The sequence below is a fragment of the Microchirus variegatus genome (genome assembly GCF_963457635.1).
Source record: "Microchirus variegatus genome assembly, chromosome: 20".
Lineage (NCBI taxonomy): Eukaryota > Metazoa > Chordata > Actinopteri > Pleuronectiformes > Soleidae > Microchirus > Microchirus variegatus.
In genome coordinates this window covers 3794566-3811948 of record NC_139821.1, presented here as the reverse complement: position 1 = coordinate 3811948, position 17383 = coordinate 3794566, and the positions used below count along the sequence as shown (strand labels likewise).

Genomic DNA, 17383 nt, shown 5'->3' with positions numbered 1-17383 from the left:
GGGACGATAGAGGAGAAACAGGGATTATGGAGGAGAAATAGAGGGATGATGAAAAAGTAATAGAGGGATGAAGGAGGAGTAGTAGAAGGAAGATGGAGTAACAGAGGGATGATAGAGGAGAAATAGAGGGATTATGGAGGAGAAACAGGGATGATGGAGTAACAGAGGGATGAAAGAGGAGTAACGGAGGTATGATAGAGGAGAAACAGAGGGATTATGGAGGAGAAAGAGGGACGATAGAGGAGAAACAGGGATTATGGAGGAGAAATAGAGGGATGATAGAGGAGTAACAGAGTTTAAAAACTAAACATTGACTTTATGAATATAAATATGTTGTTTTCTGATGCAGATAAATCAGAGGAGGGTGTTATTGTTCAGATTATTGATCGGATTGTTGATCAGATTATTGATCAGATTGTTGATGAGATTATTGTTCAGATTATTGATCAGATTATTGATCAGATTATTGTGCAGATTGTGAAAAGAACGACGAAAAAATAAACGACAAACAAACGTCTTCTTCCATTTTCTGTTTGTGGCGCACTGAAAAGAGAGATAGAGAGAGAGACATCTGCAGTACTGCAGAGAGAGCGAGGGAGAGAGAGACCTTAGCAGTAAACACAAAGAGAGCGAGGGTGGTAGAGAGATAATGACATATTACTGGCCCACATATCACATTCCTGAGCATCAGGGAGACTGTGATGCTGTCGCCATGGCAACAGGGACTGGTCCAGGTCTGATGTAAAATGGAGTCCAGAATAGAAACAACACGGTTTGTCCTCAGTTCACTGACGAATGTCCCAGTGAATGTGGACACGTGAGGACATGTGAGGACATGTGAGGACATGTGAAAGACATGTGAAAGACATGTGAGGACATGTGAGACACACAACAATCGATCATGACATCACAGCCCGAGTGACAGAGCTGAAACAAAATCTGTGTTTGTGTGTGTGTGTGAGAGAGACAGGCTGTTGCCATGACGCTGTGTCACCCCCCCTCTCCCCCCCCCATCTGCTCACATTCTCACGGCATCACATTCACTGATTCACAGACTCAGGCGTCTGTCAGAGTGTCACCACCTGGAGGCGCTGCACTGATTCACACTGACGTTTGGACACAACACGACTGTCCTCAGGGGGACAGACGAGAGACGTAAGCGAGACGTTAGCGAGACGTTCACCAGGCTAGGTCGTTTGACGTAAAATAATCAAAATCGATTGTGATGCGATATTCAATCAGAACTCACGAGCGACGATGAATTTCAGACAAACTTTTGTTTTGTTTCTTTACACAAATTTGATGTTTTTTTCCTGACAAATATTGCTAGCGTACAAAAATATCAAATACTTTATAGTATTTATTTAATCAGTTCAAATATTTCTTTCAGGGTTTTTTTTAAAGTTTCTTTAAGTTTTTTTTTTTAAGTTTCTTTATGTGATTTTAAACGTTTCTTTAAGGTTTTTAAAGTTCCTTTAAGGGTTTTTAAAAGTTCTTTAAGGGGTTTTAAAGTTTCTTTAAGGGATTTTAAAGTTTCTTGAAGGTTTTTTGAAAGTTTCTTTAAGGGTTTTTAAAAGTTTATTTAAGGGATTTAAAAGTTTATTTAAGGTTTTTTGTTTCTTTAAGGTTTTTTGAAAGTTTCTTTAAGGGATTTAAAAGTTTCTTTAAGGGTTTTTAAAAGTTTCTATAAGGGATTTTTAAAGTTTCTTTAAGGGATTTAAAAGTTTCTTTAAGGGATTTAAAAGTTTCTTCAAGGTTTTTTGTTTCTTTAAGGTTTTTTGAAAGTTTCTTTAAGGGATTTTAAAGTTTCTTTAAGGGATTTAAAAGTTTCTTTAAGGGATTTTAAAGTTTCTTTAAGGTTTTTTTTTTAAACATTTCTTTTCAAATTCTTCTTTTCCAAAAGGGTTTTAGGACTTTCAGGGCTTCCGTAGTTTTTTGTTGTTGTTTTATTTTAGATTTGACGTGGTCTGTGCTTTAAGGTCACACAGATAAAAACATGAAGGCTGAGCAACACACACACACACACACACGCACACGCACACGCACACACACACACACACACACACACACACACACACACACACACGACCTCGGACCTCTTCAAGGTTCCTCCCTCACATTAAAACCAGCTCCTCTCCACCTCCTCCGCTCACTCTCTCCCTCCTCGCCGCCATGTTCACTCGTCTCCTCTCCTCTCTCCTTCTCTCTCCTCTCGTCCTCCTCTTCTTCCTCCTCGTCATCGTCGTCTTTTACCTGACCTCTCGTCGTCGCTCTTCCTCTTCACCTCCTCCTCCTCCTCCTCCTCGATGCTCCCTCCCCTGCCTCCCCAGGCTGCCCGTCCTCGGCAGCCTCCCCTGGCTGAGCCGACGCCTCCCCCCTCACCTGCTCTTCTCCCAGCTCGCCCACAGGTGAGACAAACCTGAAGTCCACATGGAGCCCAAAACCTGGTCCTAATGTGTAATGTGTGTGTGTGTGTGTTTCAGGTACGGCTCCGTGTTCTCCATGTACCTCGGTCCTCACTTCACTGTGGTGATCAACGACCACCAACACGCCAAAGAAGTCCTGCTGCAGAGAGGGAGAGACTTCGCTGGACGACCCAGCATGGTGACACACACACACACACACACACACACACACACACACACACATTCTTGTACTTGCTGCATACTGAGGACCAGCATTTCCACTTTATAAATCAACACAATTACAAATGTCTACTTCATGAATGACATCTACAAAGAACTACTGGTTGCAGTACCATAAAATGTCTGCAGGTAGAGCCCCAGAGCAAAAAGGGCTGGAAAACTTTTTCGATTATTTTTTTTATTATTTTTTTTGGTCCAAAATTTTACAAAAACGTCATACTATACTATGTCATCCAAAAGTTGAAAACAATTTTGAAAAAAAAAAATTTGTCCAACATTTGACAAAACATTTTTTTACCCAAAATTTGACAAAAAAAATGTTACCCAAAATTTGACAAAAAATGTTTTACCCAAAATTTGACAAAAAATTTTTTACCCAAAATTTGACCAAAAAAATTTGGTCCAAAATGTGACACAAACGTCATACTATACTATGTCGTCCAAAATTTGAATTTCTTTTTTGACAAATAGTATAGTATGAGTATGAGTATAGCATGTTATAGCAACCTAAGGAAGGGATTTCAATGAAAAAAAAAGTGAGGACCGGTCAAAAATGTCCTCAATCCGAAAAAATTACCTCACTTTGTTGACTACTAACTGCAGTACAATAAAATGTCTGCAGGTGGAGCCCCAGAGCAAAAAGTGTGTGAAACACCAGGCCTGGAAAACGGCTTTTTGCACCAAATTGAGGTGTTAAAAACAGAGTATCGCACGTTTACAACCTAAGGAAGTGATTTCAATGAAAAGAAAGTGAGGACCGGCCAAAATGTCCTCGCTTTGTGAAAATGTCCTCACTTTGTTGGTTAAAAACCATCACTGGTCCTCAGTATACTGCAACGTTGTTGCGGTATATGTTGTTTTTTTTGTTTTTTTAATGGCGTGTGTCCAGGTGACCACTGACCTGCTGACCAGAGGAGGTAAAGACATCGCCTTCTCCGACTACTCTCCTCTCTGGAAGTTGCACCGTCGCCTCGTCCACAACTCCTTCACTCTGTTCGGAGAAGGAAGCGCTCGCCTGCAGGACATCGGTACTGTCCCTCATTAGCCACGCCCCCTTTATTATTTATTTTATTATTAAAAAAAAGTTATATCTTATAATTTACTCTTAAAACACAAAACATGATTTATTTTTTTAAGGGGTTTAAATGTGTTTTTCAAGGCTTCATTTTAGGTTTTTTAAGTTTTATATTGTTTTAAGTTTTTTAAAGTTTCTTTAAGGGTTTTTAATGTTTTTTAAAGGTTTCTTTTTAAGATTAAAAAAAAAGTTTTTAAAGAGGTTTTAAAGGACTTTAAAGTCTTATTTTTAAGGTTCTTATTTAAGAAAAAACTTCTTTAAGGTTTTTTTTTTTTTTTTATGTTTAGTTTCCTTTTAAGGTTCTTCTTCAAAGTTTTTTTAAAAACGTTTTTTAAAGAGGTTTTAAAGTATGTTTTAAAGTTTCTTACAGTTCTCTTTTTAGAAATAAACAAATGAACGAATCTACTTTGTTAAAAATAAACATCAATAATAATAAAAAATAAAGATATGTTGAATAAAATCATTATTTTCATACTTTTAATTTTATTATGATGATGTTTATGATGAAGTGAAAAATAACAACAAACCTCAGAGAAATAATGTGATAATATTTCTGTCTGTTCAGTTCTGTCCTCCGTGGACAGTCTGTGCGTGGAGCTGTTGTCCGGCGGGGGGCGTGGCTTCGACCCGTCCGCCGCGATCACCAGGGCCGTCACCAACGTCGTGTGCACGCTGGTGTTCAGCGCCACCTATCGACACGGCGACGCAGAGCTGCAGGAGGTGCTGCGATACAACGACGGCATCGTGGAGACGATCGCCAGAGGAGGACTGGTGGACATTTACCCGTGGATGAAGGTGCGTGGACCAGACGCGTTTTTGATATTAAAAAAATGTCCCAATTTTTTTTTTTTGAATTTTTTTTTTACGTGTTGAATGAAAAATTGTTTTTTATTTTTTAATGAAAAAAAAAAAATTTTTAATGACATTTTTTTTATATAGAAAATCATTTTAGTAAAAAAAAAATCTTCATTAAAAAAATGTTAATTTTTTTTTAATAAAAGAAAAAATGTTTTTTATAAAAAAGTTTTTTTTTTTAGTAAATTTTTTTTACATACAAATGTTTTTGTTTATCCATGTTTGTCTGTCCTTCAGTTCTTTCCTAACAAGTCTCTCAGTAAACTGAAGGACTGCATCACGGTCAGAGATCGACTGCTGACTCACAAACTGGACGAACACAAGGTAACACAAACACGGCCAAGGCTTTAAAGGGACAGTTCAGGGTTTCATCTCACTGTCAGACAGACTTTTCCAACAGGAAAGTGAAGTTTGTAAAGCGCTCACTCTCCCACACCAAACCCCATAGAGAAAATCAGTGATTTTAGCTCAAGGGGACACAGGAGCTGCTGGATCAACAGCTACTGTGTGCTGTGAAGTTAAAATCATTGATTTTCTCTATGGGCTTTGGTGTGGGAGAGTGAGCGCTTTACAAACTTCACCTTCCTGTTGGAACAAAATGAATCCATGGTCGCCTCTTTGACACACACACACACACACACATCCAGGCTACGCTGAGTGACGGCGACCCCCGTGACCTTCTGGATGCCTTGCTGAAGGGCAAGACGAGCAGGTCGTCCGGCTCGGACGGCGAGCAGATAACGGACGACCACGTCCTCATGACGGCGGCCGAGGCTTTTGGAGCCGGAGTGGAGACGACGTCCACCACCCTGCTGTGGATCGTGGCCTACCTGCTGCACCACCCGGAGGTAAGAACACCCACACCGTCGTCATCGTCATCATCATCATCATCATCACGAGACGCTGAGTCGTGATGATGATGAACACGTCGATCGATGTTCTTGTGAAAACGATCAGGTGCAGCGTCGAGCGCAGAGGGAGTTGGACGAGAACGTCGGCGGCGAGCGGGCGGTGAACGCGTCGGACCGCGGTCGACTGCCGTATCTGGACTGCGTCATCAACGAGGGGATGAGGATCCGACCGGTCAGTCCTGTCCTGATCCCCCACACGGCCATGACCCACAGCAGGTAAACGTCCACCTGAAACCACCTGACCACCAATGTGTCACTATCTTTTTCTCGGCCTCAAAGTCACCACCTGGTGGCAGTAACTGTGCAGTCCACCAGGGGGCCACTGTGTAGATCAGGGGTCACCAACGTGGTGCCCGCGGGCACCTGGTAGCCCGCAGGCAGCCAATACGGTGCCCGCGGGCTCACTTCACTTCACCTCACTTGCATGTATCCGTATGATCGCTCAGTAAAATATCTTTGATATTGTTTATAAAAACTGGTAATCGTTGGGAGTAAGCACTGGAATGAATGTGTATGCAGTTGAATGCATAATATTAACCATTTAAATGGTAAACAAACAAAAAAATATTATATGGTAGCCCTCCATATTATTTTTTACCCTTCAGGTAGCTCTCTGTCTCAAAAAGGTTGGTGACCCCTGGTGTAGATGAACAAGAAACCAACCTAACTTTGAAAGTGATTTTTAGCAAATTTATGGCTTATTCATGCTCAGGGGTGAAGCATTCTGTTCGTACTCAACATTTCCCAAAAAAGGGTTAGAGCTACTTTTTTTAATCAAAAAAACATGTTCTTAAAATGATGCTAATCATGCTGCAAAAATGTCGTTTTTTGACATTAAAAAAAAAGCAAACGCTAAAGTTGCTAAAGTTACGGAAATATTTTGGTAACATTACAAAAAAGCTTAACAAAATAAAACAAACTGCTAACATTCCGAAAATATTTTAAGAAAATATTTTTGGTGACATTCCAAAAAAACGTTAAAAAAAACAAGTTACTAACATTCCGAAAATATATTAAGATAATATTTTTTTGTAACATTACAAAAAAGCTGAACAAAAAAAAAAAGTTGCTAACGTTCTGAAAATATTTTCCGAAAATATTTTTGATGAAATTACAAAAAAGCTGAACAAAAAAAAGTTGCTAACGTTCCGAAAATATTTTTGATAAAATTACAAAAAAACGTTAAAAAAAAAAAAAACCCACAAGTTACTAACGTTAGAAAAACTTTTTGAAACCTAACACCAAAAACATGTTACTAGCATACTAATGTTGTGAAAAACAAGTTGCTAACATAAGCGTGTCGTAACACATTTTTGCAGACATTACGACAAACAGTCAAAAAAAATAAAAACATTACTAATGTTAGAAAAACGTAACCGCAAACATAAACAAAGATGTTTTTTCCCTGCAGTATCGGAGGTCACCGTGTTCCCTGTGGGACTCGTGTGTTGATCAACATGTGGTCGATTCACCACGACCCTCAACACTGGGACAAACCTGACCTTTTTAACCCAGGTTAAACAAACAAAAATATCACCTTTAGCTGCTTTAATTAAACAAAAAAAAACAACTCTAAACATAATTTTTGTAATTTTTTCCCTACTTTTACCAGATCGTTTCCTTGACGACCAGGGTCAACGACTCACCCCCCCCTGCTTCCTGCCCTTTGGGGCGGGGCCTCGGGTCTGCGTCGGCGAATCGTTGGCCAGGCTGGAGCTCTTCCTCTTTTTGGCGTCGCTGCTCCAGCGAATGAGCTTCAGTCGGCCAGAAGGGGTTTCCCCGCCCAACCTGCAGGGGCGGCTGGGCGTGGTCCTGCAGCCGTTACCGTATCAGGTCGTTGTCACGCCGAGGGCAGGGTGGGAGGGCGGGGCTAAGTAAAAACAAACCCAAAATTTTGTGTGCTAATTAAATCCTGATGGACCGATTAAATGAAAGAAATAATAGCAAAGAAATGATAAACCTGCTTTTGTTTTATGAAATAAATAAATATTAACTTCATAAAAATTGTGGCACAAAGTGTTAATTCGCAATGCTAATATAAGCTAACATTTCGAAAACCCGTCACTTTAACAATATTAGCTTCTTTTCTTATGTGGCCAATTTTATCAAAGATGTGATCGTCTTTCATTTATCTGGCAAAAATAACCTTTAGTTGATTCTAACTTTGGCTAACATATCATAACATTGTAGCAGGTTGATTTTAAATAGCTAATCTAGCTAATGCTACTAAATATTCAGTGTAAACGTGTCGCATTAGCGGTGCAAGTGTGCGCAAATGTTTCCTGGTTTTTTAGGAGAATGAGAAAAACAAAATTTGTTTCGCTAACGCTAACACCATTAGCGCCACTAGCACTAAACGTTTGCAGCGTATAGCTAATGCTGTGCTAACTCATTTGAACCTGAATCGAGTTAAATTAAACTGATCTTTTGTGTTTGGATCAAGAATCACTGATCGATCGTCTGATTGTGTTGGTTTTTTTTGAACAAACGAAGACGGACGTGATGGATTTGATAGTTTTATTCAGTTTATCTTCACACACTGTTAGAACAGGCTGGTTTAGTTAGATCAAACACACACACACACACACATACATACACACACACACACTTACTAGTAATTAGACAATACTAATAATTCGCATTATTATCATCAATATATGACGACAGGGTTTTTAAACGGCCGATCTCTTCTCTGCTGCCTTCGGCGACTCGGACAGAAACCTCATGCAGAAAAGGACAGAAGAGAAGAGATGACGAGACGAAAGCGTCCCTCAGACGGCGGGCGGGGCTTAAGTAGTTTCGTCAAACACCACAGGGGGGAGCCGTTTCCGGTCTAAATGTTAATGAAAGAGGCAAAACACAGTTTGAAGTCTAAAACCTTGACTGGGTTCAAGTCTCAAGTTGGTTCAGTTTTGTGCTAATTGGAATTTTTGCAGTTTTTTTTTCGCAAAAAAACCCGAAAAATATCCAAACAAGTCACCCGAGGACTCATCCAAGCTTTACAAACTTAAAGAAAATCCAGCCTTGTACTTGTACTTGAATCCAGTCAGCGTGAACCTCTAAGAGAGGACTATATTTTGAATATTTTTGTCCAACCGAATTAGACGAAAAAAAAAAACAACTCAACAAGAAAAACACCAGGTTTTCAAAAACTTAGCTCGGCCCGAACACCAGCCTCAAATCTGCCAAACCCTTTAAAGATTTTTGTCCCTGAATGTGTCACAGTGCCAAGTCAGCGCTGACGTCCCGAACTCAAGTGGGAATTAAACCCTCAACCTTACTGTTACGCTACATGGAGGTGAACAAATGCCAGAATCCTCTCTCTTAAGCTTTGTAGCTTCAAATTTAAGGTCGCAGAAGGTTCTGCGCTCTTAGAAATAAGGGTTACAAAAGTGTCCATCTACAAGGGCTGAGGTTCTACCTGGAACCATTTGCTTCTGAAGAACCCTTTCCCGAAGAAAGGGTTTTTCAAGGGTTCTTGGTAACACTAATGGTTCCAGTAAGAACCATTTTGATCCAGAGAACCCTTTAAAACCCTTCTTCTGAATAATGGGTTTTAAAAGGGTTCTTGGTAGGTAGAACCTTTATGGTTCTTATAAGGTTCTACTAAAGCACTCTTATTTCTAAGAGCGTGGTGACCAACCGACCTTTTATCGTACATATCGTATATACTTAAATCTTAGGTCTTTCGTTGATTCCCAACGCCCGTGTCGCCTTAGCACTCCCGGACGTCAACGCTTGGTGGATTGCGAGATAATCTGGATCAAAATCCTCGTGAACGAAACGCGTTTTCCTTTCGCGAGGCTGATCGGACAGTTGCGAAGCCTTTGGGAAACCTGAGCTAGGGAAAAACACACACGTTCCAGACATTTCTCCAGTCATTCCGGTGGAAAGCTCGCACCCACGCAGAGCGAGAACAGCTCTATCTAACACTAAGTTATAACAGTTGTCAAGTAGAAATGGCACTCTGTAACCATGGAGATATACAGTATAACCTTATTAGTTCAGGTCAAAAAAAAAAAAACACCATTAACCACAACATCAACCACAATATCGACGGCTCGGTGTCACCCTTGAGCGTTCTCCAGGAGGTTCTCCAGGAGGTTCTCCAGGAGGTTCTCCAGGAGGTTCCTCGGCCTCTACAAACGTCCCAGTCCACAGGCGTAAACTTTGCCTCGGTTCATTTGAATTTTTGACCTCAGTCTCAGAAAAATCAGCGTCCCATGTTTTGTCTGAGCTCCTCAAAGTCCACACTGGCTGAAGACCCAGACTGAGATTCCCATGTTTGTGAATTTACCCACAGATTCTTTAGAAAAAGAAAGATTGGCTCTTTTTTTTTTCCCCCAATCTTGTGCACAAAACATCCATCTGTGAGTGAATCAGTCGGAAATTATCGCCCGCTCCGTTGAGTCCTTCCCACGGCGGGACGTCGCTTTTTTTGTCCGAACGCGGCTCCGTCCCGTCATCGGTGTCCCTCGTGTGTGGGTACGTCTTTCCAATTATGTCTTACCAATTGTCCTCAGTGTTGTGATGCAGCATGGACACAGGGTTTAAGAATCATTCAACGTCATTTCAGTGGAGACGAAGTGATGATACAGGTGACCCAAAACAACCCGGCGGGTCGGGATGACCGCTGCACGGGTGCCGTGGTTACACGAGGACCTGAGAACATCACTTTTCTCCTAAATGATATTGCCTCAAGAACTTTCTGACCCGTTCGGACCGGATTGACCTTCGAGGGTGCGGCGCTCTTTGGTGATTCAACCCGTCTGAGGGTGAGATATTGTTTTTTTTTACTTCCTTTTAAGTTACGTAAAAGTGGGAGCAGCTTCTTCCTGATTCAAGTAATTTTTAACGTTGATATTATTACCGCAGTTGTTGTACCCCTCGCCGTCCTCCCCCTGCTGGCAAAAATCCAGTCCGAATAAGATATTTGTCCGAGAACATCAACCCACTCCGATATCTGGTCTGGATCAGCACACGTTAGCGAAAACGTTCTCGCGCACACTTACACAAAAATCTGCAAAAACAAGTGCACTTTGTGGGAGCGGGTTTAAAATAAAAAAAAAAGCAGAGACACCGCTCACCTTTTTCGTTGAGAGTGACGACTCGGACAACGGTATGTTATGTCCTATACGAAGATTATTACACATGACAATCAAAAACTATTACAAACGTGTAACGTCGTGCCTTCGCGTCGGAAACGACTCGTTTCTAAAAACCAGACGTGCGTGCGTGCGTGCGCGCGCGCGCGGTTGTTGGGTAAAAACCTCTATTTCCCAATACGGCGACAATAAAAACCCCAATGCTGGCGTACATATGCTAGGCCTGTGATGTGGCGCTGTAACGCTACCACAAAAAGCGGGTTTTTTTTTTAGCCTAGCAAAAAAGCGGCTTAGGTCCCCCAAAAGGGTTAAGAGTGTGGACAAAAAAGCCAATACGATAAAAAAAAAAGAATTGCGTAATCAGTTGACCGAATCGTAGAATATTTTAGCCAAATCGAAACTTTTTTTTAGAGTTGCGAGGTTTTCACCCAACAACGTTGACGCGTCCACCCGCGCCGCACTCCATCGTAACCGGCTTATTTACACACAAGCTGCTCTCAGACATGCGGTAAAGTCCGGAGATTCTCGGGTGAGTCGAGAACACAAATTCTCGCTCCGGGATTTCTCCCGGTTAGAACTCCCCCGCGAGTAAACAACAAACTCCGGACAATGTCCCCCCCCCCCCCCGCACCAAATAAATGCGGACTTCACGTCTGAAAAAACGGCTACAGACTCTTGCTGATGAAAAATATTGCTCATCACTAATTCACACTCTCTGTTGGGTTATAAACACGCCATCATGTACAATACAAATGTAACTAACACTCTGTCATTGACAAAATATACTCTACCTTTAAGTCTTTCTGGCACAAAATATCAACATTATTGACACGATCCTGACGGTGTACCAAACATTCATATGTTACAACAATGGACGGAAAAATAAAGCGGATCGGAGGTTTCTCGACCCTGAAAGAGCTTCACTGGTTGGATTTTTTTTGACTCGATTTCGTTTTAAACGGCGGATTCTGGAGAGCCGTCTTGCGAGCCGAGACGAGGACTGAAAGTGTTTTTGTGTGCGTTTGGGGCCGATGACGTCTTCTCCGCGTGCGACATCTTCCATCGCAGAAAGAGACAAAGACGGGAGCGATGATGACATGTCTCCGTTCTGTTTGGTGCTTTGTTTCTCACTAACAGCGACCATTGTTCGCTCTCTGTTTGATACAAAAGACGGTTTTCTCTGCCGACGCACAGGAAACCGACCGACCCCCCCCCCCCCTCTCTCTACTGTGAAAACTTCCATACTCAGGATTGGAGTTGAGGAGCTGCCTCTCCAGTTTCCTGACAGACTTCTTCGTCAAAGTCGTCTCTAAAGCTGAGTGAATCACGCTCCCCTCTGTCAAGTCTCGGTGATTCATCCTCCTACATCTGTTCAAAATGGTTTGTCCCCGAAACGTTTCCAAAACCTCCGTCATCGAGCGAGGCCGCTTCTGCAACTATTTTAAGTCGCTCTTTTATCGCTAGCGACGCACAGACGCGATGTCGACGACGCGCGCGCGCCGTGTTTACGATACAGGAGGCAGAGACGTGAATAATTTTGCGACGTTTGCGACGTCAGTTTGCGTGGCACCGGTGGGATTACTGGGCCAAGACAAAAGTGGATCTGAAGTGGACGACAGAAGTGTCTTCTGAGTTTCGTACTTGTTCTACACATCCCATATTTCGATTCCAGTCCAATTTGTTGTCCTACCTAAACAGGTGGAAAACTTTTGGGTATTCGTTTCAGTTTCTTGTCGCCTCAGAAGTCGGAAAGGTAAAGCTGGGAAATTAAAAAACGTCTGGGAGGAACTATTCCAGTTCTAAATCTGAAACTTGATCTGACTGGAAGTTCCAATTAACGCTGTTTTTTAGTGTGTATCTGCGTCATTACCTTGTTTACGAAGCCCTGAAGGTTCAAAACAAGCAGTTCAGCCACTGCTGAGAACGCTGTGTTTTATTGTATTCTCGGGCTCAGCGAGATCTCTGAAAAAAACCCGGTCCGGTTACGTAAACAGCGGTTCTCCTGAACAGCAGATCCTCCTGCTCCGGGCACTAGTCCGGGTACATCCGGGGAGTCGTGACAAAGCTATTTTTAAACATTGTTAAAACAGTGTTTTGATAATGAGTAGCAATGCATCCGCCGTTCCAGAGGGGGGAGCTACGCTTCTGAGAGCGGGTGTGCTGATTATGTCACTTCCGGGTACTGGCCAATCACAAGACAGTTGGGAAGGCTCTTGTCTGAAATATCGCATCTGAATAGAGAAAGATAAATCGGCTTGTTTACAGCAACTAGGAGGTTTTTGACCATAAAAACAAGTTAATGTATGTAAGTAGACCTCCATAACTAACATATATGTGCAACAGGACCACTCTATGTGAGCTTTAAACGGTGTGCTTAAGAGAAAAAGACCGAAGGAAACTCCACGAGGAACCATAGTTAGTTTTTTGTAAGTTTTTCGGATGCAACGTTACTAAATGGATTCGTGGGTGCGTCGCGACAAACCGTTTCAGCCCACTCTCTCTTCGCAGACTCGGCTCTCCAGAGTTACTCTGCTGGGATCTGCATTAGCGCAGGGTTCCTTTCCCTTTCTTGACATTTCAAAAATTGATGACCGCAGCTCAGTGGGTCGTAAAACTTCATCAAGCCCAGAGGTGAGTTAACCCCCCCCCCCCCCCCGTCCCCCCTTTTCAAATCTCACCGTGCCGGAGCCTGAACCACAGCCGAGTGAAATTTCAGTGTTCAGATCAGACCAATGACGGATCCGTGTTATACCTGTGCTGTTCTGACGAACGTTGACTAAACTCATCAAAGTCTCTCTGTTACAAAACAAGTTTCCCTTCATCCCCTTGTTTGGGTGCCAACTGGTTAGCTCCGCCCATTCTCTGTCAATCACACCGTCTCCATGACGATGACGACTTCACCACTGCCCTCCGATGTCGGAGTGGTGGTGGGGGTGCACAGTGTCAGTTCTTCCCCCGCGGTTCTCTGACCTCTCGCGGGACAGTCCACACTATCATGAAGATCGGTGCTTCCACCTCCTTTCTTATCCTTTTCCCCTCCTCCTCCTCTCCTGCCCTCCTCCTTCCTTTTCTCCTCCTCCTCATCCTCCTCCTCCTCATCGTCTTCCTTCTCTACCCGACATCGACAAACTTCGATCCCAGAGTCACCCGTTAGTCGCCGGTGTCTGTACTGGCTCTCGTCGGCTCCCATGTCGTCTTCCTCGTCGTCGTCGTTGTCCTCCTGCTCCTCCCCGTCCTCCCACTCAGGAGGTCCTGGTTCAAAGACGTCCACACATGGGGAGAAGAGAGTCTGTTTTGGAGGTGACTGAGTGGCACGGGGTGACGGGGAGAGTGAAGATGCGTGGCCAGATGAGGATCCACCTTTCTCGGATTGGTGCAGAGCAGTCAGGGGGTCCAGGAGTAGAACCGGGGCTGCAAGGGAGTTAGAGGTGAGGGCAGGATGGAAGAGGGAAATGGGGGAGAGGGAAGGGAGGAGGGTGAGGAGGGAGGTGACGGGGAAGGACCAAACAAGGTTTCGGGCTCTATATTTATGGCTGGGCAGGAGGAAGGGGATGCAGATATTAGGAAGGTGAGAACTGGGGTAGGAGCTGTGGGTGAACCTGATCTAGAACCGGCACCAGCGCTAAATCCACCTTGGGTATTTAACGGTGGTGAACCAATCATACCAGATGCTGACAGGACCGAACAAGGATCTAACTCAGCTGGCACCGCATCCGGATCTAGACTTGACGCAGGAACAGCTACGGTGCCTGGGTGTTGGGGCAGGCATAGATTTACCGGAACGAGACCAGACCCAGGGGACAAGTCTGGGTTTTTACAAAAAGCTAACGTGGAGGACATGGCTGCTGCATCTGTGGCTAGGCTGAGGTTTGAATGTACAGGAGTTGAAACGGGGTGAAATGCAGAATCTGGAACAAGGGTGGCCTTAGTTTGTGAGACTGACTCTGGGCAAAGATTTGAAGGTACTGGTTCTGAAAATTGGCTAAGGTTTGGCATCAACACGTCTGGGAGGGGTGTAAGGGTTAAGGAAACTGCTGCTGGGGACGGGGGAAGGTTTACAGGTACTGCATCTCCAGCTTGATTTGTAGGCACTGGTGCTGGAGTTTCAGTAAGGTTTGAGGGTGTTTGGAAAAAGTTTGTCGGGGTCAGAGCTGGGGGAGAGTTTGAAGGTATCGCAACTGTAGCTTGGGAAAGGTCGGAAGGTACAGGGGTTAAGGCTTGGGGAGGGGTTGAAGGTGCTGGGATTGGAACAAGGGCAGGATTTGGATCCAGGATTAGGGGAACAGCAGAGTCTGTAATCAGAGCCAAAGTTCTTTCAACATCTGGGGACGGTACTAAGGCTGGGCTACAGGGAACATTGGCTGCATTAAAAGTTCTTGCCGGATTAAGGGTCTCCAGAGTTAAGTGGAGTCCCGGTCTGTCAGAAGTGCTTTCTGTTGGAGTAGAAGGGCTTGACGTTGACGGGGTTTTCAGGGAAGCTGTAGTTTCAAGGCCATCAGCTGGGCCTTCAGTGGTTATGACTTGGACAGAGGGGAGCGCTGCTTCAACAGCTCTTGGACTAGAGAGTATGTTTGAGCTACAGGTGCTGGTTGTGGCGACACTGGGTGTCAGATCAAGGTGTTGCTTTACAGAAGGTGCGGTTCCAAGTGGAAGGGCAACCTCTGAACCGGGAGAAGGTGAAGGCTGTGGTGAGGCTGCCCTGGTAACAACAGCCACCGTAACAGTCTGGTCGGGAACCGATGGGTCCGTGGCAAGAGGTTCCTGAGCTCTGGCAGCTTCAACGTCATCTACGTCCACGACCACCGAGGCGACCGTCCTCTCAGACGCACGACGCTCCTCGTTCACTTCTAAGCGTGTGGCCGCAGCGGTGATGGTTTCCATGGTGACGTCAAGAGTGAGGGGCGCCGCCTCACTGGGAGTGGAGGCGTGGCTTGTGTCTGTCTCGTATGTGACGGGTGCGGACAGGGAGGAGCTACACGGAGAGGAGGGGCAGCAGGAGTCACAGGAACAACTGGAGCTGCAGGGAAAGACGGACATCGTTCAAGGACGGAAAACAATAACGTCTAAAATAGCTTGCCCACTTTCCCACACCAAAGTCCATCGAGAAAAATCAGTGATTTTAGCTCACAGGGACACAGGAGTTGTTGACGCACTGCTGCCTCGTTCAGATTTACCTCGGCAGCAGTAGACCAGCAGCTCCTGCGTTCTGTTTGGAAGTAGCGTGTTAGCATCTTTACCTGTTGTCAGAGCTGAGGGAGGAGGGGCCATCGCTGTGCGGGCAGTGCAGCAGAGGGCCGTGCTGCGTGAGCAGGTGGGGGTCCACGGTGCGCGGCGGCTGTGGGTAACGCGGGGCGGTGAAAACCGAGCTGTAGGGGGGAGGTGGGGTGGACGGCTGAGCCGCTACCTCCTCATAGGACGGCAGCTTCAGAGATGCTAGGAAACCTGGGAAAAGAAGTAAAATCTTCAATGATCCACATGGGACGACTACCGACAACTAAATTGGTGTTGGTTGTTAATTGGTTATAACTGAGGTGTTGGATCTGCATCTGGTGCTGCGTTATTTGTTAGCATATGTAGCTACGGTGTCAATTGTCCTGATGTTGAGACAGACAGACGGGTCTTACTGAGGTCCAGCATGGAGGACGGGTAGGAGCTGGCGCCATGGTAGGCCAGCAGGCTGATCTCCCTCTGCCTCTGCTGCTGCTGGTCTCTGAGTTTGGCTCGACGGTGTCTGTAGGCGCAGCAGCAGCTGAACAGGATCAGGACGGTCCACAGCAGCCAGAACCCTGAACACAACAATGCAGGAGTCATTAACGCCAACGAACGTCGTTGGGTTTGAACCATCGGCTCACAAATCGGCTGAAACCAGACTGTAGCTTTGGTGTTTGAATTTAGCGGCTACTGTAGCAAGGTGCAGCTACATTAGCTGCTAAAGTCAAACAGCTATTTCTGCTCCAGTAGCTGAAGTCGGGTGCTGTAGTAAGTCGCTACCTTAGCTGCTAGCAGTGACAGTAGCTGCTATAAGAAGTTTAGCTTGATAATTAGCACCAGTTAAAGAAAAATACCAGTCTGTATTACTTTACTACTGTATTTGTGTATTTCTTGCAAATATTAGCAAGGCATCATTAGCTTTGTTTGTGGTTTCAGTTAGCTTAGCTACGAGAATTTGTTTCTGACAAGTGATGGTCACTAGAAACGAGTAAAAACTTGGATGATTACACGTCGTAACCGTGGTAACAGGACAGTGCGACGACACTTACACCAGAGTTCGTAGTAGTAGGTGCAGCAGCCGGTCTCTCCGCAGCAGTGTCCCGTCTCACACAGGTATCCTCCGTTAGTATTGGCCCCAGGGCAGTACCGCGGTCTCCCCAGCAGGGGCAGGCTGCCACCGGAGTGGTACTCCATTGCGCCCCTGCTCTGCCCGGACTTAGCCCTGCGCCACCGCTACCTGCTACCACCACTAGGAGCTAACTAGCCGTTAGCCACTAAATAATTGATCCCCGGGTCAGAGTCGAACTACATTTTTACGTTATTACGTTTTATTGCTGAATTTGACTTGTGGGTGCGATCGTTAGGTTTTTTGTTTTTTTAAGTGTTAGCGTTTAGCTGCTAATCCACATCTTTAGTCTTCAGCTGACGCAGCCGCTAGCCTAGCTCATTCCTAGCGAGTCGGAAATGTTGTAGTTCGTTAGCACCAAAAATAATCAAATGAACTGCGAGGTAAAACTCGCAGAAACAAGCGATATTATATTAGCGCTGCTGACGAGTGCGCGCGAATGTGCGAGAAATTCC

General features: G+C 44.6%; 2 protein-coding genes across 2 annotated transcripts; one reads left to right on the top strand and one right to left on the bottom strand.

The window, feature by feature from the left end:
• Positions 1 to 2271: 2271 nt before the first annotated feature.
• On the top strand, positions 2272 to 7364 carry cyp17a2 (cytochrome P450, family 17, subfamily A, polypeptide 2; the record flags this gene model as incomplete). The annotated part of the gene is made up of 9 exons (XM_083906733.1): positions 2272 to 2408; positions 2484 to 2604; positions 3535 to 3673; positions 4286 to 4515; positions 4813 to 4899; positions 5223 to 5423; positions 5533 to 5702; positions 6898 to 7001; positions 7099 to 7364. Coding segments are annotated over 9 exons (1455 nt in total), but the record flags the coding sequence as incomplete, so codon positions are not given.
• A 6096-nt stretch (positions 7365 to 13460) lies between these two features.
• LOC310941545 (uncharacterized protein) lies at positions 13461 to 17236 on the bottom strand (the record flags this gene model as incomplete). Its single annotated transcript, XM_083906732.1, has 5 exons — positions 16852 to 17236; positions 16216 to 16377; positions 15829 to 16033; positions 14000 to 15608; positions 13461 to 13967 (listed from the first exon to the last, which is right to left on the bottom strand). The coding sequence occupies exons 1-5, from the start codon at positions 16994 to 16996 to the stop codon at positions 13461 to 13463; spliced, it is 2628 nt and encodes an 875-aa protein (XP_083762858.1). The 5' UTR covers positions 16997 to 17236.
• Positions 17237 to 17383: the final 147 nt, after the last annotated feature.